Below are 21,986 nucleotides of genomic sequence, written 5' to 3'. Positions count from 1 at the left end.
ATTACTTAGAATCCTCAATAGTTAGAATCCTCAATGCCTCGCATCGTCAATGCTTAGCTTAGAAACCTCAATGCTTAGAATCCTCAATGCTTAGCATCCTCAATGCTTAGCATCCTCATTGCTTAGCATCCTCAATGCTTAGCATCCTAAATGCTTAGCATCCTCAATGCTTAGAAACCTGAATGCTTTGCTTAGAAACCTCAATGCTTAGAATCCTCAATGCCTAGCTTAGAATCCTCAATACTTAGAATCCTCAATGCTTAGAATCCTCAATGCTTAGAATCCTCAATGCTTAGCATCCTCAATGCTTAGCATCCTCAATGCTTAGCATCCTCAATACTTAGAATCCTCCATGCTCAGCTTAGAAACCTCAATGCATAGAATCCTCAAGGCTTAGAATCCTCAATGCTTAGAATCCTCAATGCCTAGATTAGAATCCTAAATGCCTAGAATCCTCAATGCTTAGAATCCTCAATGCTTAGAATCCTCAATGCTTAGCATCCTCAATGCTTAGCATCCTCAATGCTTAGCTTAGAAAACTCAATGCTTAGAATCCTCAATGCTTAACATCCTCAATGTTTAGAATCCTCAATGCATAGCTTAGAATCCTCAATGCTTAGAATCCTCAATGCTTAGCATCCTAAATCCTTAGTATGCTCTATGCTTAGCTTAGAATCCTCAATGCTTAGAATCCTCAATGCTTACAGACCTCAATGCTGAGAAATTTTATTGTTTGAAACCTCATTGCTTTGCATCCCAAATGCTTACAAACCTCAATGCATAGAGGCCTTAATGCTTAGAAACCTCAAAGATTAGAAAACTCAATGCTTGGCTTAGAATCCTCAATGCTTAGAATCCTCAATGCTTAGAATCCTCCATGCATAGCTTAGAATCCTCAATGCTTAGAATCCTCAATGCTTAGAATCCTCAATGCTTAGAATCCTCCTTGCATTGCTTAGAATCCTCAATAGTTAGAATCCTCAATGCTTCGCATCCTCAATGCTTAGCATAGAAACCTCAATACTTAGAATCCTCAATGCTTAGCATCCTCAATGCTTAGCTTAGAAAACTCAATGCTTAGAATCCTCAATGCTTAGAATCTTCCATGCATAGCTTAGAATCCTCAATGCTTAGAATCCTCAATGCTTAGCATCCTCCATGCATTGCTTAGAATCCTCAATAGTTAGAATCCTCAATGCCTCGCATCCTCAATGCTTAGCTTAGAAACCTCAATGCTTAGAATCCTCAATGCTTAGCATCCTCAATGCTTAGCATCCTCATTGCTTAGCATCCTCAATGCTTAGCATCCTCAATGCTTAGCATCCTCAATGCTTAGAAACCTGAATGCTTTGCTTAGAAACCTCAATGCTTAGAATCCTCAATGCCTAGCTTAGAATCCTCAATACTTAGAATCCTCAATGCTTAGAATCCTCAATGCTTAGCATCCTCAATGCTTAGAATCCTCCATGCTCAGCTTAGAAACCTCAATGCTTAGAATCCTCAAGGCTTAGAATCCTCAATGCTTAGAATCCTCAATGCCTAGATTAGAATGCTAAATGCCTAGAATCCTCAATGCTTAGAATCCTCAATGCTTAGAATCCTCAATGCTTAGAATCGTCAATGCTTAGCATCCTCAATGCTTAGCTTAGAAAACTCAATGCTTAGAATCCTCAATGCTTAACATCCTCAATGTTTAGAATCCTCAATGCATAGCTTAGAATCCTCAATGCTTAGAATCCTCAATGCTAAGCATCCTAAATCCTTAGTATGCTCTATGCTTAGCTTAGAATCCTCAATGCTTAGAATCCTCAATGCTTACAAACCTCAATGCTGAGAAATTTTATTGTTTGAAACCTCATTGCTTAGCATCCCAAATGCTTGCAAACCTGAATGCATAGAGGCCTTAATGCTTAGAAACCTCAAAGATTAGAAAACTCAATGCTTGGCTTAGAATCCTCAATGCTTAGAATCCTCAATGCTTAGCATCCTCCATGCATTGCTTAGAATCCTCAATAGTTAGAATCCTCAATGCTTCGCATCCTCAATGCTTAGCATCCTCATTGCTTAGCATCCTCATTGCTTAGCATCCTCATTGCTTAGCTTAGAATCCTCAAAGCTCAGAATCCTCACTGCTTAGGAACCTCAATGCTTAGCATCCTCCATGCATTGCTTAGAAACCTCAATGCGCAGAATCCTCATTGCTTAGAAATTTTATTGCTCTGAAACCTCAATGCTTAGCATCCCTAATGCTTACAAACCTCAATGCATAGAGGCCTTAATGTTTAGAAACCTCAAATATTAGAAAACTCAATGCTTGGCTTAGAATCCTCAGTGCTTAGAATCCTCAATGCTTAGCATCCTCAATGCTTAGCATCCTCAATGCTTAGAATCCTCAATGCTTAGAATCCTCAATGCACAGAGTCCTTAATGCTTAGAAACCTCAATACTTAGCATCCTCAGTGCTTAGCTTAGAATCCTCACTGCTTCGAAACCTGAATGCTTAGAATCCTCAATGCTTAGAATCCTCAATGCATAGCTTAGAGACCTGAATGCTTAGAATCCTCAATGCTTAACATCCTCAATGTTTAGAATCCTCAATGCATAGCTTACAATCCTCAATGCTTAGAATCCGTAATGCTTAGCATCCTCAATGCTTAGCATCCTTAATGATTAGAAACCTCAATGCACAGAGTCCTTAATGCTTGAAACATTTATGCTTAGAAACCTCAATTCATAGAACCCACAATGCTTAACCTAGTATCCTCAGTGCTTAGAATCGTCAATGCTTAGAACCCTCAATGTTTACCTTAGAATCCTCAATGCTTAGCATCTTGAATGCTTAGTATCCTCAATGCATAGAATCCCCAATGCTTAGAATCCTCAATGAAAAGAGTCCTTAATGCTTAGAAAGCTCAATGCTTAGAAACGTCAATGCATAGAGTCCTCAATGCTTAGAACCCTCAATGCTTAGAACCCTCAATGCTTAGAATCCTCAATGCTTAGAAAACTCAATGCTTAGAAACTTCAATGCATAGAGTCCTCAGTGCTTAGCTTAGAATCCTCAATGTGTACCATCCTCAATGCTTACAAACCTCAAAGCTTAGAAACCTCAATGCTTAGAAACCTCATTGCTTAGAATCCTCAACGATGAGAAACCTTATTGCATAGAAACCACAAAGCTTAGAAACCACAATGCATAGAGTCCTTAATGCTTAGCAACCTCAATGCATAGAAAACTTAAAGCATAGAAACGTCAATGTTTAGAATCCTCAATGCTTAGAAACCTCACTGCTTAGAAAGCTCAATGCATAGAGTCGTTAATGCATAGAAACCTCAATGCTTAGAATCCTCAATGCTCAGCTTAGAAACCTCAAGGCTTAGAAACCTCATGGCATAGCATGCTCAATGCATAGCATAGAATCATCAATGCTTAGAACCCTCAATGCTTAGAATCTTCATTGCTTTCCATTCTCAAAGCTCAGCAGCCTCAATACTTAGCATCCTCAATGCTTAGAATCCGCAATGCTTAGCATCCTCAATGCTTAGCATCCACAATGCTTAGATTAGAATCCTCAATGCTTAGAAACCTCAATGCTTAGAATCCTTAATCCTTAGCATCCTCAATGTTTAGCATCCTCAATGCTTTGGGTAGAATCCTCAATGCTTAGAAACCTTAAAGCTTTGAATCCTCAATGCTTTGCTTACAATCCTCAATGCTTAAACAACTCAATCCTTAGCATCCTCAATGCTTAGCATCCTCAATGCTTAGCTTAGAATACTCAATGCTTAGAATCCTCGGTGCTTAGCAACCTCAATGCACAGAGTCCTTAAAACTTAGAAACCTCAAAACTTAGCATCCTCAATGCTTAGATTAGAATCATCAATGCTTAGAATCCTCATGGCTTAGATACCTCAATGCTTAGTATCCTTAATGATTGGAAACCTCAATGCTTAGAGTCCTCAATGCTTAGCGTAGAATCCTCAAGGCGTAGAATCCTCAGGGCGTAGAATCCTCAGGGCGTAGAATCCTCAGGGCGTAGAATCCCCAAGGCGTAGAATCCTCAGGGCGTAGAATCCCCAAGGCGTAGAATCCCCAAGGCGTAGAATCCCCAAGGCGTAGAATCCTCAAGGCGTAGAATCCCCAAGGCGTAGAATCTCCAAGGCGTAGAATCCCCAAGGCGTAGAATCCTCAAGGCGTATAATCCCCAAGGCGTAGAATCCTCAAGGCGTAGAATCCCCAAGGCGTAGAATCCTCAGGGCGTAGAATCCCCAAGGCGTAGAATCTCCAAGGCGTAGAATCCCCAAGGCATAGAATCCTCAAGGCGTAGAATCCCCAAGGCGTAGAATCCTCAAGGCGTAGAATCCTCAAGGCGTAGAATCCCCAAGGCGTAGAATCCCCAAGGCGTAGAATCCTCAGGGCGTAGAATCCTCAGGGCGTAGAATCCTCAAGGCGTAGAGCCCTTAAAGCATAGAAACCTCAATGCTTATAGTCCTTTATTTTTAGAAACCTCAATGCTTAGAAACCTGAACGCTTAGAATCCTCAATGCATAGAGTCCTTATTGCTTATCATCCTCAATGCTTAGCATCCTCAATGCTTAGATTAGAATCATCAATGCTTAGAATCCTCATGGCTTAGATACCTCAATGCTTAGTATCCTTAATGATTGGAAACGTCAATGCTTAGAGTCCTCAATGCTTAGCGTAGAATCCTCAAGGCGTAGAATCCTCAGGGCGTAGAATCCTCAGGGCGTAGAATCCTCAAGGCGTAGAATCCTCAGGGCGTAGAATCCTCAAGGCGTAGAATCCCCAAGGCGTAGAATCCCCAAGGCGTAGAATCCTCAGGGCGTAGAATCCTCAGGGCGTAGAATCCTCAAGGCGTAGAATCCTCAGGGCGTAGAATCCTCAAGGCGTAGAGCCCTTAAAGCATAGAAACCTCAATGCTTATAGTCCTTTATTTTTAGAAACCTCAATGCTTAGAAACCTGAACGCTTAGAATCCTCAATGCATAGAGTCCTTATTGCTTATCATCCTCAATGCTTAGAATCCTCAATGCTTAGCATCCTCAATGCTTAGAAACATCAATGCTTAGAAACCTTTGATGATTAGAATCCTCAATGCTTAGCGTCCTTAATGTTTAGAAATCTCAATGCATAAAGTCCTTAAAGCTTAGAAACCTCAGTGCTTAGAAACCTGAATGCTTAGATTCCTCAATGCTTAGAAACCTCAATGCCTAGAATCGTCATTGCTTAGCTCAGAATCCACAATGCTCAGATTCCTCCATGCTTAGAAATCTCCTTGCTTACTCAGTGCTTAGAATCCTCAATGCTTAGCATACTCAAAGTTTAGAAACCTCAATGCTTAACATCCTCAATGCTTAGCTTAGAATCCTCAATGCTTAGAATCCTTAATGCTTAGAAAGCTCAATGCTTTGCATCCTGTTTTCTTAGCTAAAAAACCTCAATGCTTAGAAACTTCCCTGCTTAGAAACCGCAATGCTTTGCATCCTCAATGCTTAGCATCCTTAATGCTTAGAAACCTCAATGCTTAAAGGCCTTAATGCTTAGCATCCTCAATGCTTAGAATCCTCAATGCTTAACATCCTCAATGCTTAGCTTAGAATCTACAATGCTTAGAATCCTCCATGCTTAGAAACCTCCATGCTTAGTATCGTCAATGCTTAGCTTAGAATACTCAACGCTTAGAAACCTCAATGCTTAACATCCTCAATGCTTAGGTTGGGATCCTCAATGCTTAGAATCCTTGATGCTTAGAAAGATCAATGCTTAGCATCCTGTTTGCTTAGCTTAAAAACCTCAATGCTTAGAAACTTCCCTGCTTAGAAACCGCAATGCTTTGCATCCTCAATGATTTGCATCCTCAATGCTTACAAACATTAATGCTTAGCATCCTCCTTGCTTAGAAACCTTAATTCTTAGAAACCTCAATGCTTAGAATCCTCATTGCTTAGAAACCTCAATGCTTAAAATCTTCAATGCTTTGCTTAGAATTCTCAATGCTTAGGAACCTCATTGCTTAGAAACCTATGTGGTTAAAATCCTCAATGGTTAGAAACCTTAATGATTAGAATACAGAATACTTAGAATCCTCAATGCTTAGCTTAGAATCTTCAGTGCTTTGCATCCTCAGTGCTTAGCATCCTCAATGCTTAGCTTCAAATCCTCAATGCTTAGAAACCTCAACGCTTAGCATTCTCTATGCTTAGCTTAGAATCCTCAATGTTTAGAATCCTTAATGATTAGAATACTCAGTACTTAGATTCCTCAATGTTTAGCTTAGAATCCTCAACACTTAGAAACCTCAATACTTAGAATCCTCAATGCTTAGCATACTCAATGCTCAGCATACTCAATGCTTAACTTAGAATCCTCAATGCTTAGAAACCACAATGCATAGAATCCTCAATGCTTAGCTTAGAATCCTCATTGGTTAGAAACCTCAATGCTTAGGAACCTCATTGCTGAGAAACCACAGTGCTTAAAGTCCTCAATGCTTTGAATACTGTTTAAGTTTTTAACTAACATCTCCATCTAAGCAGTTGCATCTGCATTAGTATAGCATGATATTACAACCACTGCATTTTGAACCAGATATGCAACTCAACATTCATTGGCATTCTTTATCTCACTCTGTCAGTCCTCTGAGCTATGCATATACAACTGAGTTTCAAAATTTAAACTGCATACCTATTATATTGCTGCTAATGTTAGCTTCACAGGTACTCATCACAAACTAACCTTGCATTTACTGTAGGGTAACAATGTTCCCATCCACGATTGCATGCCACACATTCTCAGTCTAGCCTGGCGGCAATATCCAGAGACAGAGTATTGAGACAAATTCCATCGGAATCAAATTAAGACGGAGGACAGCTGGCTAGCAAGGATTACTGCCAAAAACAACTGGGGATTATACTGGATGAGCTGATGATGTAAATAAATTCCCAAAAATGACATTTCTCCTTCTGGGACACACTAACATCAATGTCTCAGCTAACACAAGTAATGCTGTTCTATTGGTCTTTTTTTCCCCACCTTGTTCAACCCAATGAACAAAAACAACTTGCTTAAGTATGGTGTCTACTGCTGGCCACCAAAGTTTAAAAATTTAAACTGGTGAAAAAGCCATTAAGGAACGATAACATGTTTGGTGTTAACAATGTATTAAGAAAATTAGGGAAAATGGATTTTAAGCTAGAAAAGGAAAGATGAACAGAGAAGAAACAACAGTGTTATTGTCTATCTGCTAAACCTATCTACAGTAACTTGACTGCATTCATGTGTGCCTCCATATTTACACTACCCTCCCGCTAGTCTTTGTCTATAAAAGTTCTGTATGAAGATACTCCACCACAGAGCTCAGAGTAGAATCAGTCCTAAGTCTATTATCACATAGGTCATCCTAGCTACAGGTTTAGAAATTAGGTCCAAGAATGCCCTCTATACCACTGAAACCAACTCTTGGATCCTGAGATTGGCTTGAGATTATTTTTTTTCCTGCAGCACCAGGTAATTTCAGGTATCCAAGTATTTCCTACTAGCATGTATTTTCTACTACTAATCATCAGTCCATATGTTTTTCAGTCTATGTGAGAAAAACATAGATTGCCTTGTAGAAACAGTAGAAGATGCAGTCAGCAGATGCAGAAGACACTGGAGATCCATAAAACAGACTGCAACAATATGCTCATTCAGGATGAGCAAAGCAGTGGAACCATTGCCCTAAACTGTCCCATACGTAAAATGAAGTATAGGCAGGACACGAGAGCAGCAGAGACCTGCAGGATAAGTGCTGCAAAGGCAAAGCAAAGAAATCCACAGAGCTATGAAATCCACTGGCTATTTTCTGAGAGAAGGATTTCATCTGAAATGAAATCAGGCAGGAGAAGCAGACTGAGAAAGTTTCCATTGTCATAAAAATATCTCCCTGGGTAATCCACGCTGATGGGAAAAGGAAACTCTGATAATTTATGTGACAGTTTAATGGGATTTTGGTGACACATGATACTTTAGAAAGAATTTGCCCAAATCGGACAGACAGGACTTTAATAAGGTTTCAGCCTCAAAACAGCAATATTTTCACCCTTTATTTTGCATTTTATCCTACACATACACTGCTCACTCATAGCCCATCTATCTCATTTGCAGGGCATATTTCTATATTGTGAGAACAACAACTCCTCTGCACTTTCTGGTGACATTCTCAGCTAGAGAAACCTCTGCCTATCTGAGATCCCTAAAGGGATCAAGCTGACTTTGCATCTTCAGGGCAGAGCAGCAGAGCTTTGAATTCTGAGCCATAAGCTGCCCATGGGCCACATCCCCAGCTCTGTGGATGTCATTAATAGCTTCTCTGTAGAAATCAAGGGTAGCAGATGGACAGTCTGCAGTAGCGATCACAAACAATAGGATGCACCCAGGGCACACTCCAGGAGTAAACGTCTCTCACGCTGACTTACACCTCAACCCATTTCTTCTCCTTATGAGAGACAGCCTTCACCCCAGTGCAGCATTCCCCTGCCCTTCATTGCCATCACTCAGAGAACAGGCACAGTACCAAAAGTAGTTGCTTAGAACACTCAACTATGGCGAAGCCAGGGTTAACAGGACGAAACTTTGCAGAAGTTGAATATCAGTGAATTATATGGAAGAGTTTCCCCCGTGGAGAAGTAGAAGTTAACATTAAATATACATTGCCCTGAGCACTAGAAGCCATTCTGTACATAACAGCCTCACAGAGGCTGGAGACAGAGATAACCCGACAGGCATTTGTTTTCTTACTCATTCCTATGGATCTACCCCTGAAGCCCTTATTTTTTTCTGGAAAAGCACCTTGTGGGAATCTGGGCAGGTGAGGAACGGTGTGCAAATGATTCAATGTTTTGCCCAGTGTTTCTTTACTCCATGAAGCTAAGATCAGCGTGGGACATGAAATGATACCTGTTGGCCCTACGATGGGCGTGGAAAACAGAGCACCTGTCACTATTTCTTTCACCATTGGGACTACCAGCCAAATTTAACAGGGAAACAAGCTGTGTTGTGTAGTCCCTCGAGCTCTTCTGCTCTACGTGAGACACATTCTGTAGTAAAGAGAAGAATTTAAACCCACCTAATCCCACCAGCAGCATAAAGCAGTGCTCATTCTTAAACATGGGTTGTGTCTTTAAGAGGTACAGATCCATCTCTGCCTCTGACTTGAGGTCTTCCTCAGGGAATGGCTCATAAGAAATGAGATATATTAAAAGGAAGTGAAATCAGAGCCTCCCATTATCAAAGGGATAAAATATCAATTTTTTGTCAAGATAAAAAGCATCGTAGATTGGCTCAGATGGGAAAAATTAAATTCTTGGTCTTCAGTTGATTTGATATTTATCACTCCACCGCTCTAGAAATATTCTGACAGGGAATGTTTCTTAAAATATTATCCTGCATTTCTCCTCAGTTAGCAAGCTGGGAGAGTATGAACTTGTGTGTCTTGTTACACCTAAAAAACTCATAGGAAAAGAGAAAAAGGAAAGAAAACAAAGTCTAGAAAATACACCTTCTAACACTTCATTTCACCAAGAGCTTCTCAATAAAGGACCTCAATTGGGGAATCACTGCTGTCCAAGTCTACCTACCCCATATTGTAGAATATCCCAAAAGCAATTCTCTCTTCCCATATAAAGAGACTAATAAGCAAGAACTGTCTCCCAGTTCATAACAATTAATCTTATCTTGACAGCAAGAGCTCAGATGAACTCAGAGAATTGAGTAAGAAATTGAAAGTAGGGGAATAACGTAGAAGGTCTTTCAGGGAGTCCTGCTGCCCACCCTCCAATGGTGAGGACTGATGTATCCTTCAGCCTGGACAAGCTTACTTCTAGATATACAGTGTTGTCTTGATAAAGAATTAAGTGGAATGAGCCAGTGTTTGTGTCTAAAACATGATTAATGGAACTTGATCACGCACGTAAAAAAAAAAAGTGTTTAGGAGAACTGTCAATTCAATGTTAGTGGCTGCTCCTAATCTGTATTCCCCTGGCTAAAGAGCGACTTGGAAACACTGCAGTGTTTTAACAGCTTGTGTTCAAACCCTCAAATCAAAGGCTCCTCAGTAGCTGTTTAGATCATGGACAGAACATCAGTTTTCCAAGAGAACACGGATGAACCTTGGAGCTCACAGGCAAGCTCAGAACTAAGCAATACTTACATATCATCAAGATGATCAGGCAACTGAGATCCTATGGCATAATCAGAATCTCAGCATACTTGGCAGAAAGATAGATAAAGCAAGATTCGCCATTGCAATAAAGTAGATAGCATGAGGAAATTTCAACCAGTGTGTGTATGCCAAGACACTGTGCAGCCACCATGAGATCAGGAAGATCTTCCATTCAGTGAAGAGATTTCTGATGAATCACACCTTTCTACATCAATCACTATTGGGAGTGGAACATCAAGCCAGGAGGACTACTGGGCAGAGGAAAACTGTCTCCTCTTAGGTCTACTAGTAGGAAGGTTGGACAAATGAAATATATATATATATATATATAATTTTTTGCCCCAGAAGTTGCTACAAAGCATGGAATAAAGGTATACCTGAATAAAGGAGTCAGGTTGTGAAACAGTCTTATCAGCTCCAGAAGGAAAACTAACAGAAGTGAACACAATGTCCAGCACCCAATTGCTTTTCCTTAATAACACGCTATGTATCATTAAAGTGGGAGTTTTCACACAAGAGATCAGTTTGTTCTTTAATTCCTATCTTCATAAGTGATATTCTGTTTTGAATACAATCTCCAGAAGGTTCTTTTTTGTCAAATAATTTAACAGCATGAATGATGGCTGCTGATCAGTTCGAATTTCTGATGCCTACTACAAACAATGCAGACTTACACTATATGTTTGTGAAGCTGATACTGCCTGATATGTTTCTCCAATTCTGGTGCCTCCTTGTATATTCAACCCAACATTTTCCTAGCAGAACTCTTCCAATTTATGTTGCCAAGGAATCCTTCCACTGCAGCTCAGCCATTCTTCACAGTCTGAACAAATCCTTACTTGAAATGAAGCACTTGCAATGAAACAGTTCTATTTCAGAGCATTCGCTGCCACTTCATCTTCCGCTCTGTAAACTATCGGAATGCTTTTAAAGGAAACACTTATTTAAATAAAAGAAAATCCCTGTAAATCACAGTCGTGACAAGCTAACAGCAAGCACTGCAAAGATGATTTATCTTCCTGCTACATCTAACAAAGCTTCGCACATCAACACACTGTTTGTAAAGACTTCTAACTCACGATTTCTAACTACAAGAATATACTAGTAACAAAAACCTTCTTATATCAGTAATCTCTCCCTGTCATCTAATATCCCATCAACCTCAAAATCTGAGAGTCTCCTTCAATTATTTCTGTTTACTGTCTTATCCAGCATGCCTTCTTCATGGATGAAGAAACCAACTATTTAGTCTCACTGCCTGCTTGTAATCCAAATTCATTTCAGAGCTTGCATGCATTAGCTGCATGCTTTAATTTGATTTATTTTATTTGACTTCTATTAAATTACATTTGAGACAGGTTAGCAGATGGCCTCATGGGGAGCATCTCGCCAGCATCACCCCCTGTGCAAACAGCAATTATTGTATCTTAGCTGAGCCCAATTTCAAGTTATATCTTGACAAGCTAACAAATAAGGTCACAGTATCTGCATTGCAAGTAATATCCCAACTGGTGGGAAAGACACTTGACAAGCTTGAAGGTGGGCCCAGAGAACGTTCTGATTGCAAGGGGAAGATGTAAAGGAAATTAAGCAGCAAGTCACCACTTAAGAGCAGGGATGCTGTTTCAAGTCTATCCACATTCTGCATTGCTTGCAGGCCCGCCACCTATGTTAGTACAGAGACTCCACGTCACTACGTGGATTGCTCATTCACAGTCTGTTAGTGCTAAACACGGGAGATGATGGATAGTGAGGGCACCACAGCCACCGAGGCCCCCTCTTTCTTCATATTTCTCACTCTTCTTTTGCCCCTGGCCAGTCGCTCTTTGTGAAAAACAATTCCTGCACGTTGCATTACCCTCCACGGTGACCCTCGAGCTGTTTTTTTTTTTTTTTGCCCTTTCAAAACACTTGACAAAGCTGTCACAGAAGGAGTTCGGCATCTGGAAGCTGTGACAGACACGATATGACCTGATTCATAAAACATAACTAAACAGCTTGGGCTGCCAGAGGCCAGGATTTACAGGACTGCGTTTCAAGAACGGCCTTCAACGCCTGCTCTACCAAACACACTCCTACTCTGCCGCAATACAAATTCCCCAGCTCCGATGGGGTGACCTGCAACACTACAAAATGACAGAGCAGCTGAGACACTAATCTTGTTACAGTCTACCCTGTCTCCTGCTGGTCAAGAAGGGGAAGGGATGACCTTGGTGTTGGCTGCACCTTTTACACCAGGCTACAAGGGAAGGGAATGCTATAAAAATAAAAGACATCATTTTTTTTTTTTTCAGAAATGACTCCAGCACAGCAAGTACAAAGGAAACAAATCAAGGCACTGATAGTTTCTGTTATATTATCCCTACAGCCTCACTTTTACAATAAAAGCCTCTCTGCATTTTTATTTCCTGAAGGTGCAACCTGACCGACAGTGTATTTAAGGACTTTCTGCCATCCTATCCATCAACCCTTTTTCCTTCATTTTCCCTTCAATCACTAGTTATAGTCTGTTAGGTGATTGCCATGGTACCAAAAGGCAAACATCATTAACAATTACACTTTCTTATACCATCAAAACAGTTTGTCAAACAGTACAGTTCTTCAGTTCACATAAACTCCCTTAATACAGTCTGTATTCTTCAGTTATAAACACTGTGCCACAGAACCAGCACTGATTGAACCACCTCCCTCACACACTTCCTCACAAGAAGTACATAGTATTACATAAATGGGTTGACATTCATTGGTCGGGTGGAATGTACACCTCTCCTCAGGACAATCTTACTAATCTACAGAGTACAAACTCCTGTCTTCTTACATACAAGCAGAAAGTACATATGAGTGGACAGAAAACACAGTCTTTCACTTTGTCCGTGTCTGGCCATTTCCCTCACAGGAGGAAGGAAACATGGATCGGGACTCGGCACTCACCCTGCAGCTGTTCTGTGTCTCACTCACACCACACTCACTCTGACATTTAGATCAAAAACCATGGTTTATTCATACTACACAATGCTGACAACGTTTTCTAGCTGGAATCTTAATAACACTCATACTCTGGTCGACCAGTTGCAAACGTTAATGTTTTTCCCAGAGTCGGCTTGACACACGGTACCAAACACTTAAAGCAGATGATAATATTGAACATACAACCTATAAGCCCCGTGATTACAACTTGGAGAACCCAGGCTACCATTTGACAGGCTATCCACTATATCCCATACCTGTAGGAGAGACCAACCTAGGCCCCTCCTATTGTCAACTACCTGGGAGAGAGTATTTGTTCTTGTTTCCATTCATATGACATACAGTTCCCTTTCATAGGAACTCACCCAAGGAGTCTTCCTACCCCAGCTGGCAACCAAAGCCATGAGCTCACCTCCCTGGGAGCAGCACGTATGGCTGTAAACTGTGTAGGATGTCTCCTCAAGACATATGGGCTCCACTTACCATACACATACCTGGTCCACCTATGGGTGGTCCTTGTCTGTCCCTGCAGTGATCAGGTGAGGAAGGGAGTCCTTCAGAGAAATCTCAGGGTGCGCCAAAAGTGTCTCCCTCTCAGCTGGTCCTGCAGCGAACAGAGCTGGTCCCACCTGGGCCGCCAAATTGACTACAGGAATTGAACTCTATAACCTCTATAACTGATACAGTCTCCCATGACATACTTATACCAAAGCTGAGGAAGTATGGGATAGGTGAGTGGACAGTGAAGTGGGTCGAGAATTGGCTGACTGGCAGAGTGCAGAGGGTTGTCGTTGGCGGTGCAGTGTCTGGCTGCAGGGCTGTAACTAGCGGCGTCCCCCAGGGGTCTGTGCTGGGTCCGGTCTTGTTCAACATCTTCATCAATGACCACCCTCAGCAAGTTTGCTGATGACACGAAGTTGGGAGGATTGGCTGACACACCTGAAGGCTGTGCTGCCATTCAGCGAGACCTGGACAGGCTGGAGAGCTGGGCAGTAAGAAACCGGATGAGGTTTAACAAAAGCAAGTGTAGAGTCTTGCACCTGGGTAGAAATAATTGCATGCACCAGTACAGGCTGGGGGAAGAGCTGCTGGAGAGGAGCTCTGCTGAGAGGGACCTGGGCGTCCTGGTGGACGACAGATTAACCATGAGCCAGCAGTGTGCCCTTGTAGCCAAAAAAGCCAATGGCATCCTGGGGTGCATTAAAAAGAGCGTGTCCAGCAGGTCGAAGGAGGTGATCCTCCCCCTCTACTCTGCCCTGGTGAGGCCTCATCTGGAATATTGTGTCCAGTTCTGGGCTCCCCAGTAAAAAAAGACAGGGATCTCTTGGAAAGAGTCCAGCGGAGGGCCACAAAGATGGTGAAGGGCCTGGAGCATCTCCCCAATGAGGAGAGACTGAGGGAACTGGGTCTGTTTAGCCTTGAGAAAAGAAGGCTGAGAGGGGACCTGATCCAGGTCTATAAATATTTGAGGTGTGGGGGGCAAAGTGGTGAGGCCAGACTCTTTTCAGCAGTGTGTGGAGGAGTGACAAGGGGAAACAGACAGAAACTGGACCATAGGAAATTCTGCAGTAATGTGTGCAATAACTTCTTTATGGTGAGAGTGACAGAGCACTGGAACAGGCTGCCCAGGGTGGTTGTGGAATCTCCTTCTCTGGAGATATTCAAGACCTGCCTGGATGCCGAGCTGTGCGACGTGGTGTAGGGAACCTGCTTTGGCAGGGGGGTTGGACTCAATGGTCTCTGGAGGTCCCTTCCAACCCCTACAATTCTGTGATTCTGTGAATATCATGGAGTTGTTTGGATGGGGAAAGACTACCCCTTTGAATGACCTTTTGTCAGGGCATGTCCTGGGATTCCTAGGATCCTCAAAATGCAGCACTGCTTCTGTCACTGAAAAATGGGGCCCTGTGTGGGACGGAGGGAGGGTCCATGAGTCCCTGGCCCACCTGACTGAGTATTTCCATGGTCTTAGCAAAGACATACGTACAACTTGAGAATGACAGTTAGCTGCGTTCATGGTGGCATGGCCACTTTTAATGGCCTTGAACTGTCTGAACATAACTGAAGAGGCTCAGGCTGATGCAAATCAGCCATTGAATGACAGTGTTGAAAAACTGGAAAGACAGGTGGCAGTTTTGATGGGGAAAAAACCTAATTCAATCATTCTCCTATGGAAGATCAGGAACATCTTTCTGGAAGACCATGGGGAACCTGTACAAGGGAATCTGTATAAAATGGACTCTGTAAATGAAGGCACTAAAAGGTCAGATTTTGAGGTTCCATTTGGACTAGATCTATTTGAGATCTGACTGATTGTAACCCTAAAATGAAAAAAAAAAAATGCAGGATAGGCTGGTGGGAGTGCCCTGACCAGTGTCCAACCCCCAAACCCTGCTGCCCATAATACAGCAGCTGAACTGATGGATATAGTACAGTGGTTTAGACAGAAACCAAGAGAGCATGCCAGCATAGCTGCTCTGGTTATGGGACATGGAGGCAGAAAGCGCTGTGGTGAACGGACTGGAAATTTCAAAACTGACATCCATTACTACTCACCCTGCCCTCAGGCAAAGACTGTATGCTCTGTCCAACATAATGAGGATAGCCATTTGATCAGTGAATGATTTATGGCTGTGTGTCATATAACATGGCCAAATAAGAATGACATACCATTAAATATCAGCCTGTGGTCCTCTATGGAGGACTAACAAAATTATATTAGAGAATTAGGCATGAAAGAGGCAATCTATGAAGATGATTTTGAGAGCCCAGTCAATAAATTTTTCATCAGGAACGAGGGATCTCATCCTACAGCCATCACCTTTACATCAGGATGGGTCTATGTTATCCATACTGAACCCCCCAGTGGCCCTCAGGTGCTGTAATACAACAGGCTGCCCAATTGATGGGGAGACAAGAGTGCCTGCAGCCAGATGCAGTCTCTGAATGGTGGTGGAAAGGTCAGAGAACCATCTGCTGCCATGACTTAGGCGTCCAGCCCCTAAGGTAATCCAGTCTGGACCCATTAGGGTCTTGAGACAACAAATGTTTAAAGACCAGATTAGAGCAGGAGTTCAGTTTAAAAAGATCGATGAACAGCATAATCAGGAAAAAATATCTGTTAAACAGGCCCAAGCACTGAGTATTTATAGTCCAACCTTTTCAGCCAAACTAGATGTGAATGTAACTCAAGAAGGGTCTGGATGGGGGCGCTGGCAGAGCCAGAGTTCTTTGTGAACCCCTATGAGGTTTTGGTCACAGGTTTGGCATGGAGCAGAATAAAGATACATCACAGTTGAAAAGCATTTATTGGCTACCTATTCTACACTACAGGTGGTAGAACCAGTAACTCAGATTTCAGAGGTTATCATTAAACAACAAGGCCAGTCCAGGGGTGGGTAAAAGATCTAACACACATCTCTATGATGGGGGTGGCCCAATCACAAGCAGTGGTGCGCTCAGTTGTTCTGCTTGCCTGCTCCTCACGGAGTTTGGAGAAATCTATGCCTGTTGCGTGTTCGAGTGCATGCGCAATGCCATGTGGAGGGCTTATCGCAATAAAGATTGGCGGATTTGCTGCGTAGACCGGTCAGAACTCAGATCTGCGTTGTGCTTCCTCCGGCACCAAACACCCAACAGTGGCAGTTCCGTGTATTGGCCAGCAGGTGGCAGCAGAGACCACGGAAAGAACGTCTGTGGGACAGACCCTGGGGATCCGTTCTCTTTTGATTATAGGGGAAGAACACAAAGATGGAAGAGGAGGGAAGGGGGAAAAAAAAAAAAGAAAAAAAGAAAAAAACAAACCACAGCAAACAAATAAAAACTTCTCCAAACGTAGCAAACGTGAATGTCTGTCAATAAATAAATGAGTAATTGAATTGATTTCTGTTTCCACTCTCCCCCGCCCCCCCCAACTTCCGAGATGAAGAAACACCTGGTATCAATTGGACAGATGCACACAGTGAAGCCAGGGATGGTCTGAAACGCAAAGCAGCTGAGCAGCTTTTAGAAGAAAACAGAGTAGTAACAACTTCTGTACCTACATTCACCACTCTGAGATCCTGTCTGGGTCACCCAAGGCTTGTAAATAACCACTGGGTCGGTTCTGATGTCGCGTGATTTGTTGTCAGTTCTCTCATGGTTCTCCGGTCAGTTCTCCGGTGCCAGGATCTGCCACAGGGCATTCTGACCACGGGCATCATGTTTCTACGCTGCCGCCTGCATTTAACAGGCAATGGGACTGCCCAGCATGTGCAAGGCAGCACCTCTGTCACACCACCAGAATGTTTAAGGCTGTTGGGATTGTTGTTAGCGTCCCATTAACACTGAGGCTAGAGATACCCTTAGGATTGACATTACTATTAGCATTACTTTGATGGTGCCCTATCTGGGTCATTTCCAGGGGATGTCAGGAGTAAGGCACAGTGTCAGGAGAAAAAGAACAGACTCTGTTACTTTATAAAAGTGATAATAGAGAGAGTTCATTGGAAAAAATACAACTCTTAAATAATACAAAGCATGCTTCTGATTGGATGCAGGCATCATCTGGGCTCTGATTAATATTACTTTTAAGGTAAAGATTATTGTTACCTTAATGATTGTTTTTTGGATTATGATCAGGGTTAAGGTTCCTTTTGCTACAAACTTCTAGCATCATTTTTGTTGTTGCATTTGGAGTTAGAGACGATTTTAGAATCAGGGTAAGGGTTAGGATTAGAGTTACATTGCGGGTTATTGCTGTTATCTTTACAGCTCCTGTGAGGGTTGGGGTCTGGGTCAGGTGTTTAAAAAATGAAATGAGAAAAGAATAAAAAAAATATATAGAAAGCTTCAGATTTCCTTAATCTTTGTGGGAATCATATAATGTGCAACTCAGATCTACCTCTTCGTGCAGTGACTGCCTGTAAATTTGCTAGAGCCTAATATAATATGGCCTTGTGCTTTCCGCTAACTCACCTTCATTTCATTTTCATTAAATTTGCTTGGTAGTCAGATTTTGGTGTGTGGATATTTTAAAACAATCTAACTGACATTGGCCAAAAATTAAAAATAAATTAAAAAATGCATGACAGCATCAATTGTATCAATTTTTATAGATAAGAAGAACAGTTTTCCTTAGTTTTCTGTGCCTCTTTACTTTCTTACCCCCTCCCCTTGTGTGAGAAACTCTCAAAGTCAAAGATTTCTAGTTAGGCAAAGATGGCAGCGATAGCAGCAGTGCTTATTCATTATTGCAATACTGCGCGCACATCCCCTGTTGGCAAGGGAGAAATTGCACACCAGTCAGTGAAATCAATTCTGTTCTGTGCCCTAAACCCAATGCAGGTGATGCTCTCATGGCTCTCATTGGTTGAGCATCTCAGGCTCACAGACTCCTCCAGACTGTTGCTAGGATTCATTTCCATATAAGGTCAATTACCAACCTCTTGTTTTTAGGTTTGCCTTGTACTTTTCTGCGGAGAGAGAAGGGCAATGTTTCCAAAAGTCAGTACATTCATTCTGTCCTGTGCTGGGCTCTACCCACCCTGTGTATTTATCTTGTGCTTGTCTCAATTCTCCCCATGTCAGAATGCCCCCAGTCTGAACTTAACTCTGTTCAGCAACTTTCTTGGTGCAAAAACTACTTATACAGCTGTTTTACAAGAGGGTTATACATTCAGTTAGGGCCTACACTATATACTGAAAATACTGGAAACCTCCACTGCAAAAACACGATCTACCTCTCCCATCTGTGCAGCCTTGCAGACCCAGAGCATGCCAGGTTATTTCTGCTTTCATAGCATTTGCATGCTGTAGGGTGAGCACAAGGTTCTGCTGCCTGATTCTTCTGCAAGAGCTGCCTACCGGCAAATGGTTGCAGGGATGGAGGATGTGACAGAAAGCATTTGTCTCCACAAGAGCAGAGTTACATTCAGTGCAGAGTGTGAGAGTCAGGTTGGTGTGGAAAAGCACTGACACGCTGGGGATGATGCAGTGCTCACATGTCTAACACTCACAGACATTACTGTCAGAAGGATGGTGCTGTGTTGTGCTTCTACCTTTGGCAGCCCCTGGAGAAATGCTATGGCACACAGAACACCTTTGTATTGCACTGACTGCTGCCATGCAGCATGGATTTAACACACCAAATCCAGAGGAGCATGACTGCATCTAACTGCCCTGAGAAAAACTACTGTAGCTGAAGAGATGAGGAGGCAGCTGCTCATCTGCAGAACAAGCTGTACTGCCAGACATTGGGCCAGGTGAGCACCTCCTGCTGCAGCGTGATGATGACAGGGCTGGAGATGATCTGCAAAGCCAGCTTAAAAGTGGGAGACATGAGTCAACATGGCAGGAGGACAGAGGTGTTAGGGAGCAGCCAAGGCATCAAAGAGTATCAGAAGGCTTTGAAAATTATCACAAAGCAACAGCCAGGAAGACTGGGATATATCATGAGCAGCAACCTGGATGCTAGAGATTATTTGCTCCCATACAAAATGGTAGAGATCTTGCTGCAGACATCCCAAAGCCAGGCAAAATGGGAACCCAGAGCTCTGCCTGCACGAACCCCACAGCCAGAGTGTTGCAAGCTGAGCTGCCTTGCTGTTTGTTGCATTCATCCCAATCCCTGTGAATGAAGACTCAGAATGCAGTCGAGGCGATGACTGAGCATGAGAGTGACTTTATTCAATAAAAGACAGGAGGGCTTGAGAGGTCAGGGGTGAAGATGGGACTCCTCTTGTCAAGATGAGAGTGGCTCAGAGCTTGTGCTGCTGCCTGGTGCCTGGGACTGGCAGCCTGACTCTAAGTCCCCATCTAAGATGCTCAGCTTCACCTCACTGATGCTGACCTGCTCCTGCATGGTGGTGCTGCTGCTGGGACACTCGGGCTGTGCTTGGGATGGGCAGCACTGCAAAGGCGCTGGGTCACAATCCAGGCAGGTGACTGCTGTGTCTGGCAGGCTCAGGTCAGCATCTTCAGCAGAGCCAGGAGATATGAGAGCATGAACGTGGATGAGCCCCTTGTGTCCATCACTGTTACCATGTGGAAGGCTGTCATCCGAATTGCAGCGATTCGTGCTTAATAAGAACTCTCCATTGATGGAAACACACTGCACATCACTACTTGGTTTGGATCTTTGGGGTTGACAAGGGCTCGAATCACCTAGGAAGGCATAGAAACACAAGGGTTAGTGTCAAACGTTTGCAAGTTGAATCATGAAAGATTGTTGATACTTGGTAATAGAGTGGCGGCAGGAAGAAGCAAATAGGCTTCAAGCAACAGAGCCACTGTCTTGAAAGTGATCCTCGTGCAGGTCCAGCTCGTGTGTTGTTTCACTGTAATCCGCTTCTTTGGGTCTACCTAGTGGGCAGCAGCACTCGAGCTGTTAATGATATCATTGAAAAGAACTGGAGACAATTGTTCTATTCCTAAGAGCTTCAAGGTGCCTAGAAGCACAAATAGAAACCAGCAGTATTTCATCACTTCACCAAAAGGAAGGTCAAACACCTGAGCTGTGAAGAGCAGTTACAGAACCTATGCATAAGATCACACCAGACATACTTTGTTCTAACAACAGTTATGGCACATAGTCCATTTCCTTCAATATTCCCAAAATGAAATGATGTGGAGCATTACAGGGAAAGAAACACTGCACACAGACACTATGACCCTGATTAGACTCAAGCAGCAGACTTAAAACAAGTCAGAGTTTTTGATTCCAGGATATTTCAGGACCTATCGTGTGAAATTCAGTTACACAACAGTGCCTAGGTGCCTGCGTTTCAAGCAACTTTCAGATCACAGCCATGTAAAATAAAAATAAATTCAGTGCAGAAATAGCAATCCTGTACCTTAATACTCATGAGATTATCCATTTTTTACAGCACTCTGACTAAGTTCTAAAACTTGCTCATCCCAGTTCACTTCAACAAGTTCCACCAGTTCAAGCAATGCAGTTCTGAGATCCTATGTATGTTAGGCAGATAGAATTGAACAGTGCAGAAATAATCTCTGACAGCTTTAAGAGCTCCGTTCTGCTTACAAACTCTCAGTCCAAAACTATTCGCAGTTTTAAGGAAATGAACACCTGAAGCAGTTGGATCATCTGCCATTTGCCGCATTCTGCTTCTTGGCATCATGATTAGCACAAAGGGTTTTCTGCTGTCCTGCAGAGATGGACAAAGTCCTGCTTACAAATGGACCAAGTTTCAGTGTACAGCAGAGTTTGTACCAGACTAAAAAGCCACGTCATTCAATTCATGTGCTCAGGTTGTTATGCACTCAGAAAGGAAACAGAACTAACTGTTGGATTCTGAAGGCAATCTGTGGGGTCCTACATTACCTCCTGATTCTGGAAGAGGAAATTCTAATAGCAAATGCAGAACTTTGATCTTTGTAGACATGAGAAGAGCTGGCATTTAGGAACATTCATTTCAGGGAAATCAAATGATGTGTCTATATTTTTACTACAGATAGTATAGGGAGCAGCCAGTTGAAGAACCAGATACAAAAAATCCAGCCCATTGGCAGGAAAATACTTCTCCTTAAATTCTGTATGCTATCATGGTATAGAATCAGGCTACAGTGCCACATAGGCCAACCAAGCGTAGAACCAAATCCACAAAATACTGGTAGACAAAGCAGCAAAAACAGGGACAATATTCAGCAGACTGTGCTGTGGCCTTTCTACCCACAGCTCAGCATGTTCTGCCATCTGAAAAGCAAGGCCTCTTGTCAAGCTCAGCTATTTCCCTTCTCAGTGTATTCTAGCACCACTGATACCCACTGGTATCCTCCTGTAGATTGCCATCATATT

The 21,986-nt window shown here is 42.6% G+C and overlaps 1 protein-coding gene across 1 annotated transcript in view; it reads right to left on the bottom strand.

Moving 5' to 3' along the window:
• Positions 1 to 19,830: 19,830 nt before the first annotated feature.
• Positions 19,831 to 21,986, bottom strand: part of LOC146752310 (cytosolic carboxypeptidase 4-like) — a 268,713-nt gene continuing 266,557 nt past the window's right edge. Inside the window, exon 5 of the mRNA XM_085532005.1 lies at positions 19,831 to 20,332. Coding sequence (XP_085388131.1) covers positions 20,329 to 20,332 — 4 coding nt within the window. The 3' untranslated portion in view covers positions 19,831 to 20,328. The remainder of the gene's footprint in view (positions 20,333 to 21,986) is intronic.

This window comes from Coturnix japonica, unplaced genomic scaffold (assembly GCF_054131305.1).
Source record: "Coturnix japonica strain WE unplaced genomic scaffold, WE-NBRP24 Scf046, whole genome shotgun sequence".
Classification (NCBI taxonomy): Eukaryota; Metazoa; Chordata; class Aves; order Galliformes; family Phasianidae; genus Coturnix; species Coturnix japonica.
Note: the sequence above shows the minus strand (reverse complement) of the source record. Positions and strands in the feature narration are given on the sequence as shown.